The sequence below is a fragment of the Anopheles ziemanni genome, chromosome 2 (genome assembly GCF_943734765.1).
Source record: "Anopheles ziemanni chromosome 2, idAnoZiCoDA_A2_x.2, whole genome shotgun sequence".
NCBI classification, from domain to species: Eukaryota; Metazoa; Arthropoda; class Insecta; order Diptera; family Culicidae; genus Anopheles; species Anopheles ziemanni.
In genome coordinates this window covers 31,003,777-31,017,607 of record NC_080705.1, presented here as the reverse complement: position 1 = coordinate 31,017,607, position 13,831 = coordinate 31,003,777, and the positions used below count along the sequence as shown (strand labels likewise).

Sequence of the window (13,831 nt, the reverse complement as noted above, 5' to 3'; positions counted from 1 at the left end):
ATTCGTCGAGGTTAGTGTTTTAGTTTCCTAAACGAAACATGTATCGCTGGAGGTGAAGAATTAGTATAATAAATGACCTTTTTCTAAGCATGACGATTGGTGTTGACATATTTTTTCATTGCATGAATCTTTTCATCAATTACTTAAGTCATAGTAAACGTATCTAGTTCCAAATCTATTTTTTGCATAGTTAACTTTATTAAGTCGCATTCTATGACACTATTAGAACATTGAGTGGCAACAATTTAAAACCATTTAATAGTAGATAACTGTTGTTGCCGATTGACCGATTTATTACGTTGGTTTAACTTTTCGAACTTGCAATACAGTATGGTTTAATTCAATTTTCACAATATTCACAGTTTCAAGAACATGTGGTTTGTTAGTGTTTTGTAATGGTGATGCCATCGGACCGCTAGTAATTCCATATTTTGGAGAAGTCGAGGTTTTGGTTGCAATAGCTTTAGGTGAACTGCGTGTTTGTTTGTTCTGGCCTAAGTGTTTTACTTTAATCCTTTTTTATGTTTTATACCATAATATAAGAACCACCGTGATTTAAACTAATGTTTATTCATGTTCGATACACTAAGAGAAAGATTTCTGTCTTTTAGATTTTTGCTTTTTTATGGTATGTTTTTGATTTTGAAGAATCGATGATAAGGACATCTAAGACATAAATAATATGACTCTACGCTAATTTTGAATTTTAGGGATGATTTTAAAATGTTATGTTATAAAAATGTTCGCAGTAAAACAAGTTTGCCGTTCTTTTGCTCTTAAATTAAGCTATTGAGAAAATCTATTAAGTTCAACGTTTTCCTAATGAAAAGAATGCTTGCAATACCTGTTATTTTAGGACGTTACTCTACATTCGTATTTGAACTTCGGATCTCCGAAAAATAGGTAAGTAAAGAGCCGTTAGTAACTATGAGTGGAAACGTTTCGATAGAAATGTATTCCATATACACCTTTTGCAAATAAAGAAAGCAGTACTTTTCGCTTTGGACTCTTTGCAACATTAGTTTTTCGTTTATTGCAATTTTCGTATACAAAAAGCATGTTGCCTCAACGAGACTTTGGACGACGCAGGTCCTTCTATACTTCCCCAATGTTTGCTTTTCCTTAAAACCTATACCACGTTCGCTTTACCTTGCCCAGCCCGAGAAGCAACACATCCTCAATTAAGTACATTCATATCCTTAAACGGTGTGGGCTGGGCAGCAGGGGGCGGACGCAGCAACGGGTGCATCACAGTAGCACCTGGTACCTTCCTGGCACCTTTCCGGGACCTGAAGGCACCACAAGACTAGGCATTGTTGGCAACACTTCTTACTTGCTAAACCGTGTTCAAGCACGCACACACGAATATTTACAACTGTGCACTGAACAACATCAGACGGAACGGGGCGAACACGAAACGAGGAGAAAAGGGTAACGCAAGAGGAAGGAAAACAAATACGATAATTTACAAAACGCTTACAATCGAGAAATTAAACTGCGCGAACTCGCTGGAGCTCGCCATATGATGTATAACGGTAGGGCCATGGTTGTCCCTTGGCGACCGGAAGCCTCATTCTACGAGCTGCCGATAACTAAGTGCATTTTAGATCATATTTAAAATAGACACCTGCCCGTGGGTCCGTGTCGAGCTGTAGTGTTTTGTTTGCTTTCTTCACGGACCCCGACACAGCGTGACCTAAGGAAGATACAGAAGACTCTTCACACACCGAAACGATGGCATACACGGGTTGGTTCCTACTCCTTCTGGATCGGATCGTACGCCGGTGTTACGGTGAACTTTTTGGAGCTTCGCTTGAAGCTCGGAAGCCCATAGCTCCGGGTGGTACGGCCACCACGTTCACCGTGCGCCTGCCCATGGCCTCCCTCGGCTTTGGCACCCGACGTACCGGCGGCCACATCTTCCAGGATCTTCGAAAGCGGACCGGAGGTACCGCGCAGCGATTCACCGAAGCGACCGCGCGAAATGCCACCGTGACTCGGAGGATTCATGCGCCGATGCTGCGTAGGTGAGGTGGCCTGTAAATAACAAGAAAAAGAATATCCGACAGTTAATCAATTTGCGTAGGTACATTACTCCGGAGGAAAAACTCACGAAACGATCGAAGTTCATATAGTTCAGTCCACCGTGATGGGCCGAATGGTGGAACTGGTTCTCGGTCGTGTTGGCCGACAGACTGAGGTAGAGTGCCTCCAGTTCCTGGATCGTCGGACGGTGATCGCGCTGATGGTAGTTGTGCCGCGGTGACCAAGTATTCTGGTGACCAGCCTTCGAGGCCGAATTCAGCAGATAATCACTACGCAGGCCACCGGTCGTGGTGTCGTTGTTGTGATGCAATGTTGTCAGCTCATGGATCAGCTGTTTGCTCATCGATAGCCCATCGTTCGTGTGCAGCGTGCGGTTGTAGTCACGCGCAATTTTGATATCGTGCTTCCAGAACTGTTTCTGATCCTTCGGCACCACCGGGGCTACCTCTTTGATCTACGGCGGAAAAAGGTTACCGAATACATGTGAAAAAACGTTCAACAGTTACACTGAATAAGGTGAACTCACAATTAGGAACATGACTCCTCCCAGGTAGATGCACATAATGTTGAGTAGGGTCAGCGAGATGCTCATGCACCCGAGGGTGAACAGCTCCAAGCCTTGGTTTTCGGAGTAAATCTGCGTTTTGATTAGTGTACCGTAGCGGGACTCTTCCGAGCCGAATAGGAAGTACAAACATGAAAGTGCCCAAAGGACTCCCTGAAGCGAGAAAATAAACGTAATTTCATTATCTAAAGAAGCTGTGAGGAAGATTTTCTATCTTACCGCATTGACAGCCGGTGGCAACAGTGAAGCCGAAATGGCCACACCGACCAGTGACCCGATATTTTCACCCAGAATTGCAATAGCGACGGCTGCACCGGAAGGCAGTGCGATAGCAATACCGACCAACAACGAATGGGTTTCGCATCGGGCCAGCATCTCGTGCGTTATACCCTCGCCCACGCTGTACCGGTCGTCGATACTGCAAACGATCAGCCCGAAAACGAAGCCCACCGTCACCGTGAGCATGATGCCAATGATTTCATTTTTCAACCCAATCAACTGCAACTGGCGCTCCTTGACCACGGTTCCGAAGATAATGGCAATGATTGGTCCCTAGAGTTGAAGCGGAAGGTAGACGATATTTTAGAAAGAACGGTTACAAATAGTTCGAGTACTATTCGAGCAGTACCACCGTATAGCATACTTTTAGGCGCTTACCATGAGCGGTGAGACGAGCATACTGGCGATGAGAAACACCGAACTGTCTTCGACCAGTCCGAACGCAGCCAGAATACTATGAAAGGAAATAAGAAGATTTGAGATTTAAAAAACATTAAATAGATAGACAGTACATCAAACTTATGACTTGCGGGATATTCATACTTCAAATGTTTCCAAATGTTCAGAAATAATTTAATAAATAATTATTTCCTTACCTGGCAACCGCAAGCATGGACACGAAATCGAACGATACTTGAGCATCGTGTTTTACTTCTTCCACAATTTGCGCCACATTTAATCGGGCACGAACGGTGGAAAGGAACGTGTTCCATGCGCTTCCGTCATTATTTTTATTTACTTCGCCTCCCGCTCTGTAAAAGGAAAAATGCACACATATTTTTAGGCAAACTGGAATAGAAGAGAGATTTTCGATGGCTTACTCTTCCTGCTGTTCTTCCACGACCGGCGGTTGGCTGTACAGTGTGCAGGAGGTGATCGAGATGGTCGAGTTAAACCGTTGGCCAACGCCCCACGAACTCAGCATATAGATGACATCATCGCAAATCGGTCCAGACTCGATGGAGAACATGATCTGAGGGCCCACGAAAAAACAAAACCAAACCAATATGTAGCGAACATTGAAGGGCTGTGAAGCTTGAAATCCCGAAAAGAAACGCGACGCACATGAAAACCATTTCCCTGGTCCGTTTCGATCCAGGCAGCGGTATGAAGGCGTTTCTCGTTGATGATCGTCTTCAGGACCTCCTCCATCGACGAGTTGCCGGTCAGCGTCAGCTTCTCGGCCGCCTCCTCGCGAGCTGTCTTCTCCTTCCGTGCCGATCCGAGCAGATCCCTGAAACCGTCCCAGGACTTGCGTAGGGCCGACGCACGATCGAACGGTTCGGCGAGAAAGTTCGACTTCTTGTCTTTGCCCTTCTCGTCGCCATCCTTGTCGTCATCCTTGGGCTCGTCGTCATCGCCCGGCTTTCCCGGAATTTCTTCGCCGTCTTGGTCGATAAACTTTATGGTCGGTGCGGCACCAGCATCCCCCGCCACCCTGTCGTCGTCATCCGGCGCGGTTATGATGCTGGATCGAGGGATCTATTCCGAGAAAAAGGGCGAACAGGAATAGCCAAAACAAGTTAGTTAGCCAGTGTGTTTGCCAACAAAATGTGCTTCTGTTTAGAAATGGTACACGCTGTGCAATCGTGCATTAACGCGTGCAGTTGGAAAACATGTTGATAAGTCGCTGAACTGGGGCGTCCGTTCCTGGAGAGGTTGTTTGCGAGTTCGGTGCGCGTGTTTGTGTGTGCTACGCGATCACCTACCAACCGCCAGAAAACATTGACAAACTTCTTCGGCTGCTCGGCGAGGGCATGGAGTGTTCTGCTTCCGTTCCGGTCTATTTTTAAACCGCGATCACATATGCCAACACTTGGATATAGGGTCCGACGCACAGTAAGCGGTAGCCACACCCCTCCAAGCGTGAGACGTGACTTCACAGAGGAAGCACGCAGATGAAACCGACACGTGAAGTCACGACATGAAGTCGGGGTTTTATGGACCATGCATGTGCGTCCCGAGCGTCGCGATAAACGGTCGCTCGCGGTTGTCCCCATGGCTTAGACACGAGCAGCCGAAGTTCAAACAGAAAATTCGTTTAGAAATTGGATTCCATCCAAAGAGTGTCAAGTTTAAAGTGATTTTGTGAAATAGTACAGCATGGTGCCGAAAATATATTTAGAAATAAGAAATCTTATTGATTCAACTAATGGACAGAGCGGAAATATTCCATAATTAATAAGCCACTAACATACAAACCAAATCGAGCCCACTTAATTCCGTAAGACCCACATTTCATTCTAGTTGGATTTCAATGTATTCTACGGATAGTAGCAAGCTGACTATCGACAAGGGAAGGGTGCCAATCAAAAAGTAAATAAATATGACCACGTTCTTCCACAATGTCGTCGTAGGAAAATACCGTCTGGCATCGTTTGTGAATCATTGCGCGTTAACATAAAAACTTGTTGACATCTCGCGTTTAAGAATATATGGACGGTGATAAGAACGTCCAGTAGAGCTCCCAACAACTAACAAGGCTATAATTTGTAAGTGCAACATGGACTATACCAAACACGATTAAAGGTGCTTCTTGCGGCATTTGCAGGATGAAAATACGTTTCCCGTCGGTACAACAAATAATTGCAACAAATAACAAACATGTAAAGTCCCACTATGAAGAAAAAGTGCATAAACATTGACAAAAATCAATATAATTTTTCAAAATTGTGTTGACGTAACACATTTTTGGTTTTTATTACCAAATCGGTTACGAGAGGTACATGATATATTTTTTTCGAAGTACCAATAAGAGGTCTTCTCTGTCACTACCACAGCCCTCGGTGTTGTCCCATTGCGTAGGTGGATACTCAGTTTGCTCGTAATTTTTTTGTAATATATCATTGGATGTCAACTCCACCCACTGGAATTTTAAGAGCAGAGCAAACATGTGACTGTTTAAAGTACAGCTTTGAAAAGCACGTTTTTTCATTGGCCAGAAAAAAACCCTTTAAATTTGCTATTCAAATTGTAATACAAAAGAGAAGTTAAACATCAAAGCATCCCGCTTTGCCGCACCAAACAAATGCTCTTGAGGTATCTTTACTAAAATTAGCAACGTGCAATGCCAGCCACTGTTTATTACTTCCCACCGGAAGCCGTGGATCGAATGTTGCAGCTACCATAGTTGCCCTGTGGTTCACGTGCACAGTGCATATTTCGCCTTAGTCAGCTGTTCAAACAGCGGTTCTTTGAGGATTGATCAAACCGACAGCGAATCAATAAGGCTCGAGACATAAAGTGTCAGAGTTAGTAAACCACTTTGAACCGAACGAACCTAAAAGTTGACTTGCATGGTGCGAGGCTGGCAAGGATGGCTCGTCGGTGTTTCTTTTGAGTTTATCTTCACGTACGATCGTTCCGAAAAGACATAATAATGCTTTTGTTTGTTGGGTTTTTTTTATTGCGAGCGGATGGCTGCACTATGGCGTCATCGCCAATAAATACATGAAGAAAAAAAAACAGGGTAACGGAGAAATAGGAAACCGCTTGAGTGTTTTCCTCATTTCGCGATCGGAGGTGATGCAGCCTAAGGTGAACGGATTTCGCGCCATTTCGGAAACCGCCATCGCCGTCCATGATGTCGGTCGGCAGTTCCGCGTTGGTGGTGATGGTAGTTTGAGGACGGACCTGTTAGATTTACACGATTACAAACGACGCATTGAACTTGTGTCGAACAGGATCAACGATCGATAACGCACACCCATGTACGTTAAGGGAGCCCTGCTCCCTTTATTCTATTGAAATGCAAATTGATAGGTGTCACAGATAAAGGCAATCGGAAAGGGTACGCAAATGGTTTCCCTTCGACGTTATCAAGCAAAATGTCGATCGATCGACATCGGAATAGCCTCTACCTCAGGCCTGTCACCAGCTGGTTGGTTTTCCATCGTGCCCTAATCATGGCCAACTCGTGCTAACATAGGGTGGTGTTTCGTTTTGTGCGCAACGTGCACCTAATATATAGCACGTTTTAGCTTACCTTCGAAACGGGTTTCTTCGGCTGTGGTGTAACGAACGGTTGCGTTTCCTCCGACTTGCCGTTCAATTTTTCCCCATCCTTCTCATCTTCCGTCGTTGCGGTGGTCGATTTCGCTAGACGCTCCTGTTCCTTCCGTCGCAGCTCCCGCTCATACCGGGCGGAAGGAATGTGGACGACGAACAGAACGCCGGCCATTTTCCTTTATCGCTAATGAGACGTTTACAACAGTCCTTTTTCGGGGCTGGACAATTTACAAGCCCAAAGTGAGTGCGTGCCTGACTGCGGCTTTTTCGGGTGGGTTTTATTTTCTTTTACCGCCGCTCACCCTACGCATCAACTTTCCCCAGACTAATACTCGGTCGATCGATTTTAAAAGCACGCTCAAACATACGGCACACATAAACACACAAACATAGAGGCCAGCGAGACGAGCTGCGAGACACAAGTGAACCGAAAAGAAACCAGTGTGAACCTGGTTATTCTTAGCCGTATGGGCTTCCGATTTTCCCAGTTCAATGCAAGTGTGCAGCACCGTGGACGCGATAGGAAATGATTTGTATTTGAGTGTTTCTAACGCGGTGTAATTTTAGCTGCTGACATACGCCCACAGGTCCGGTACAGGTTGGAACAATCGCATCCTATTTTAACGACAGCAAACTTTCCAACAAAATCTAACGCTCACTATCAGTAACGGTGGACCACGATGCACTACAATGCGCTGTAATCTACCGGTGCCGCAACTGCCACTGATTAAACTGGCTCGCGTGTTACCTAGATGGCACTTGCCGGGTGTGAGACACGAGCGTCAGCCACCGCGATCTGCTCCGGTTCGGTTCTGCCGACCAACTGAAACCGGGAGCGGTCTCGAGTGCACGAGCAATGTGTATGCCGTAATGTTTGCCGGGGTCTCGCGGGAAGTCTGGTGCCCTGCGTTCACCACACGCAACCAGGACGCGCGCGTCCATATGTTAGAGAAATGGCGTCGAGGGATTGGTTGTTCGTACCGCATCGCCATGGTAACCTGATGGAGAAACTCCAAAAATGTGGCTGCGTACTTTCACTGTAGAAACCGTAGATGGAAAGGCATGTTATGTTTTATTAAAGTTTTTTTTAAATTCATTTATTTCTGAAAGCATGACCTGGCCGTATTGCTTAATGTATGTTCAGGCACTTCTGCTCTGCTGGGTTAGTCCACCACGCTGTGTAAATTATCGATTTCTTTGCTCAATAAGTATTACTCCGATACAGAGGTCACAACGGTTTTTTTACTCCGTTTTCATCAACACCGACTCCAGCGCCTAAAGATATGCAATCGTCATAACAGATGAAGTTTGAATAAGTTGGTATCAAAAGTACCGTATTTTTCTGTGTATAACGACCCCCTTTTAGTTCAAAATTGATCAAAGTCCGATTAAGGGGGTTGTTATACACGGGTAACTTTTTGTTTCGATCATAGAGTGGAGGTTAAAACACGTATAACATTGTTACAACTGATGAAAATTAGAAAAAAAAATCAATTTTCAAATTCATAAAAATTGAATAATTTTTTTTTGGGTCGTTATACACGGAAAAATACGGTATACTTATTTTTTTAAGCAATTCAAACGGTTAATTTTTGAGAAACTTGTATTAGCAAGTTCCACACGAAATGATGTAATATCATAAACATGCATATTTTCTTACCCGGCGTCGGCTAACGCCTGCAACTAAGAGGCAATGGGTTGTTGCGTGAAGTACTAATTTAATATGCCTTCGTAAGTATCACAAAACTACACACCAGAAATGACTCGCCTTGTGACGAACATGTCCGCCTTGCCGTCACCTCGTTAATCCAAGCCAGCCCGTGCATGCACGGGCAATCTTGTTCAGCAAACCATCATACCGGTTGGTAGTTGAATCTTCTGTTTTTTCAAAAATGTCAATACCAAATAATATGTGAGGGAGGTACAATCTAGTGACGCCAGAAGTTCACCTGAAGAGCTGTTGTCCAGCAAAGTAAAGAATTTAAAAATGTAGCCTGTGAACAATTTACAATTTACAATAAGAATCAACACCAGATCATAAAGGTTTGGAACCATTTAAATTTGGGAAAAATTAACTTGAACTCTCTCTTTAAAAAAAAACATTAATATTATTTTCTTACCTTCAATAATCCGAAAATTTAAATATAGTCTCCATATATTAGTACTCCTTAACAATTGTTAACGCTGTGATCTTTGGTGTCCCATGTAATGATTTTGAGGTGACCTACTGCCGCTCGCAATGCATTCCCAACCCGGCCCAATCGATACACTCGGTATCAGTACAATAAAGCCAGTTAAACTTTCGGCTTTCATAGTATACACGGTGGCGGCGGTGTGACTGGGCTAATTACCTTATCGGTAGTTCCATCATTACGGCGTACGGTTAGGTAGGTGAGAAGCGCTCGTACGCACATGGCATTACGTCACACCCACCAGCGGCAGCTTCGTGCCCCATCCCAGACGATTCACCTCGTGCGTTCAAGCCCTCGACGAGAACTCTCGCTTTTTCTTCTCATGCTGGTTCATCTGAGATTCGGCGGCATATTCGAATACGCGATCGTCGCTGCGATGGAGCCTCGCGCCTCCGATCTCGCCACACCAACACACCGTGGGCTTTTTTCGCGTTTCAGTTCCAACAACCAACACCAGCCTCAAACGCCCAGGTCCGAACGTGGGTCAGCGTGCAACAAAAGCTTCAAGCTGCGCGGACATTCGTTTCACTAAGCGGTTTGAGTTCGATTCGAGAGGATCAATTCAGAGTCGGTGCCAGAAAAGCCATTCGTCGCGTCTTTACACCACAACCAGTTTACTACCAGGACCTTTTTCGGGTAAGTTTTCTCCAGAGTAGTATTTTGTGAGTTTTTGTGAACAAGTTTACCGTTTACCGCTTCGAAGCACTCACGTTGCAAAATGAAGCGAAAAGGTGGCCGTATATGGTTTGTGACAATCCAAGTGAGTTAAAGTAAGAAGTGACCTCGCTTTAACAAACGTACAGTGCGACTAAGTCATATGGAATTGGGAAGCTGGTAGCCATATTGTTTCGACATGTGTTCGGCATCCTAACACAAAAGAGCTGTACAGGGAGACAAAATGGAAACTCCAAATTTGAAATTAACACTGCAAGCGGTCTGGAGGATATGGTTTCAAAACCTTGTAATTAGATTCAGTGAATGCATTAGGGTAAACCCCAATTGTGTTTGAATTGTGAGCGATGAGTAATATTCCCATGCTTTGATGTAGAGCAGCAGAAAAGAAACGTTACCGACCGCACTTATCATCGTCTTATCCGGTATCTGATCGCCGGTATTACTGATCAACCGCCATTGCGTAATTTTTTTTTAACACTTGCAGTAAAGTTAAAGAAAGGAAATGTTTCAACGGAGTTCCATAACAATAGTAGGTTTTTTTTTCTTAGGAAACGGAAGTAACGTTACAAGGTTCCGCATTCGAATCATTGTAGCAATTACTGTTTCCGCCAGTTTATTAATGTGATGACTTTTAAAACACTCCATTGCCATCGATTGTCTAGCTTATAAGTGGCATCACCCTATGCCATTAGACACATTCTGCCATTAGTATATGTTAATGTATGAATTTATACACTTAACAATTTAACGATCACATAAAAAGATTTTTTTTTTCAAAAATAAAATTGTGATGCTGTTTGATGACCCTCCGATGAGCAGTTTGAGGAAGCAAATTTAACTTGAGCTGCATTCAAATCTACCCCTCGCAATCATGCAAAACCTCGAAAGCCACCATTTTGTTCGTCCAATGACTCGACATTATCCCCCCGGGTGCTATGCTGTGCTTCCTACAGAGCCGATTAGAAGTAAAGCGGCTGGCCTTCGTTAGACGCCACATCGTCCATATAAACCGTACAACCCGTTGGCAAGATTTTGGTTTGCTCCGTTCGCTTGAAGAAGTTGTCTTGCACAGCGACACAGGGGGGCACGACACACAGGCCAGGCTAAAACCTCCCTAGCACAACGGATTGGCACTGGTCACGGTTCATGTATCCCCTCGTTCACCTTCACTCCTCTAGGTTCCAATTGCAAAATTAACGATCCAACACTTTCGGCCGAATCTGAACAAGCTGTCGTCTAAACGGTTTGAAGGATTTCCGCTTTGGGAAGGATTTTCGGAGGAGTAGAGCCATAAAAAACGATCTTCAAAGCTCTCAGTGTCCCTCGCAAGACAAACGGCCTAAACAAAAACCAGTTACTGTTACCTTGCCCTTCGGTCGTTCGGTTTAGACAACGTTTATGGGTTTAAGTCTGGAGGGGACTGTCTGAGACGGGTCTATAAATTGGCAAATGGCCGAAGACCACTTCTCCACCGATGATGGATGGACGACTTGTCGGATCATTCCTGCCGACACACGCGCTACTCGGTCAGATCAAATGTCTACGGATGATGAAATCCTTTTTTTTGTTCTTTTATAAAATCCCCTTCCAGTTTGTTCCAATCACTGGTGCAAGTGAAATGATGGTTGTTTTTTCCACTTTTGTGCCTCTCATGTTTTTCTGCCTCATTTGGGTAAAACCCAAAACAAATACCAGTTTTAGTTAAATCAATCAGACTTTTTTTATCTGCCAACATTTGCTACATTTCTCAACGTTGTTGTATACCCTCCTGTTCTCCTCCATAATCGTGTGTCGGTACAACGCCACCAGCTTATTGCAGGCTGGTGAATGACCTGCGCGCTTAGCGCTATGTTTGAACGTACGCCACGCTTCAAGGCCTTCCGAAATTGCCAACGCGCACTTCGCAGAGATCGTGTACTGATCCGCCGTTGGTGTCTGCGGTTTCGGTGGTATGGGGCGAGACGTGATTGATTTCTTGTTCCCGATTGATGGGTTCTCGTGTACGTAACGAGAAGAGAAAAAAACTCCCTGGTTTTCAAATGATCCGTTGAGAACGGAAATAGTAGATAGGAGGGTACGGCGTGGGGTTGTGTCGGACCTGTTCGATCGCCTTAATGCTCCGAACCGGTGTGTATGTCTGTCTCGCAGTGCCGGTTTAGACGCCTAGCTTGATTATGTATGCGCACTTCAGCATTGACCCAAAAGCCACGCCACCGGTTGAGATGCTGTCACAGTCCAGTAACGGATAGCACGGTACACGTCTCTATATCATTGCCACTATTGCAGAGGAACCTACGATCTCGAAGAGACGATTATGGTAATTTGTACGACCCACTCATTCCCCGGAGACGGCATACAAGAGGAGGCTCTACGATCGCCCGGTGTATGCACATAATTACATTGCGAACCGGTTGACAGGTTCACACCACCAACCCCTCCCCGATCGAAGATGCGGACACACATATGCTTGGGGGCCATCTGTTAACTGTCGTTTGGATCAGAGACACTTTCGCTTTTTTGTTTTTTGCTACCTCAGCTGTTGATGTCGGGTAGATGCAGATTGTGTTTGGGACAACTAGTTTTAAATTGTCATCAAAATCATAGAACACACGAGTATAAGGATTGCCACATATCAGAATGCAAGGCCGAATCAGATGCATGTCCGTGCAGATAAAATTCATGCTTCCATGTGAGGTTTTATTGTAGGTTATCAACAATGTCCAAAGTTGTGTGTGATCAGTGATCAGATTAAAGTTGAACTCATCTAAATATGATTTTGTGATCAACACCATCCATCACCAAGAATTTTATCACTAGATTTCAACTCTAAATCAGTACCGGCTATTCTACAAAAATTTGCCTCTTTAGGAAATCATAATCCCATATTGTAACCATATATCATTTCCGTTACAGTTTTAAAAATGGCGTTCCGTTTTGCCTGTGTTCTGCTCGCCGTGGCCATGTGCGCTGCTCCCGCTTTCAGCTTCTCCGCCGGTGCTCCGGACGGTGCCTGCGGTGACATGATCCCGCAGCATCACACCGACCCGCAGAAATCGGCCGCCCCGTACCAGATCATCCTGTCGAAGAAGCAGATCAAGGGAGGCGAAGGTGTTACGATCACCGTCCAAGGTAGGTGCTACACTTGTGATTGATTGGTCGTTGTGAATCATAGAAATGCTATACTTTCCTCTCGATGGCAACCATAGGTAACAGCGCGAAGGATACCATCAAGGGACTGCTGTGCCAGGCACGTGTCGGCGAAACCCCGGTCGGTGCCTTCGATGTGCCACCGAACAACAACTACATCCAGAAGCTAGACTGCGGCAACTCCAAGGCGGTAAGGGTCTCCAATACTACATCCGATTTCTTTTACACCAGTGGCGAAGCACTACCAGTTGTGCACCTGGGGTTGCATTTATACTGATTTGCATTAAAACGCAAAAAAAGAATCAGTTAAACGGCACGATACCATCGAACGAGCCATGTAATAGATTTTAATTAGCCACGACGAAGCTGCAACCGGGTTGTTTTGAGCTGGTTAAATTACCATCAAATCGGTTCACTCAGATCTTTGACAGCGTATCGATAACCCCACCGGCGAGGTGAAGGGGAAGTGTGACCGTACATTCGCCATAGGCTTACCGTTACTTCGCGCCGTAAAAGAAAAAAAAATGCACCAGCGACGGGTGCATTCACCATTATCGGTTTCTGCTGCCAATTGAAATGCAATATAATGTCCTCCAACCACTCCACCCCACTTCCTTTGCAGTCGGCCGTCACACACAAGAAGATTGCCACCCCACCAAACGCCATCACCTTCAACTGGGTAGCGCCGAAGGGACTGAGCGAGGAGGCCCGTGTCTACTGCACGATCGCGCTGAACGGTGGCGTGTTCTGGGTGAAGCACTCGTCCGACTTCCTGAAGGTGAACTAAACCGTGAACGATCTCTGGATACCCCGCTAGTACCACCGTCTACATCCCACAAACATCGGTCCTGGTGACCGGTGTGGGAGGGATCCTACACAAAATATTTTTTTTTCTTGACGTTAGGGACGCGGAATCCAA

At 45.1% G+C, this 13,831-nt stretch overlaps 2 protein-coding genes across 2 annotated transcripts; one reads left to right on the top strand and one right to left on the bottom strand.

Moving 5' to 3' along the window:
* Positions 1–1,394: 1,394 nt before the first annotated feature.
* Positions 1,395–7,732, bottom strand: LOC131282381 (uncharacterized). Its single transcript, XM_058311823.1, has 9 exons — positions 6,876–7,732; positions 3,956–4,372; positions 3,712–3,863; positions 3,487–3,642; positions 3,269–3,344; positions 2,831–3,163; positions 2,573–2,764; positions 2,114–2,500; positions 1,395–2,037 (listed from the first exon to the last, which is right to left on the bottom strand). Exons 1-9 carry the CDS (start codon positions 7,068–7,070, stop codon positions 1,756–1,758), a joined length of 2,190 nt encoding a protein of 729 aa, XP_058167806.1. The 5' UTR covers positions 7,071–7,732; the 3' UTR covers positions 1,395–1,755.
* Positions 7,733–9,560: 1,828 nt separating this feature from the next.
* LOC131288396 (putative defense protein Hdd11-like) lies at positions 9,561–13,797 on the top strand. Its single transcript, XM_058317530.1, has 4 exons — positions 9,561–9,726; positions 12,679–12,894; positions 12,972–13,102; positions 13,535–13,797. The coding sequence occupies exons 2-4, from the start codon at positions 12,687–12,689 to the stop codon at positions 13,697–13,699; spliced, it is 504 nt and encodes a 167-aa protein (XP_058173513.1). The 5' UTR covers positions 9,561–9,726; positions 12,679–12,686; the 3' UTR covers positions 13,700–13,797.
* The last annotated feature ends 34 nt before the right edge of the window (positions 13,798–13,831 follow it).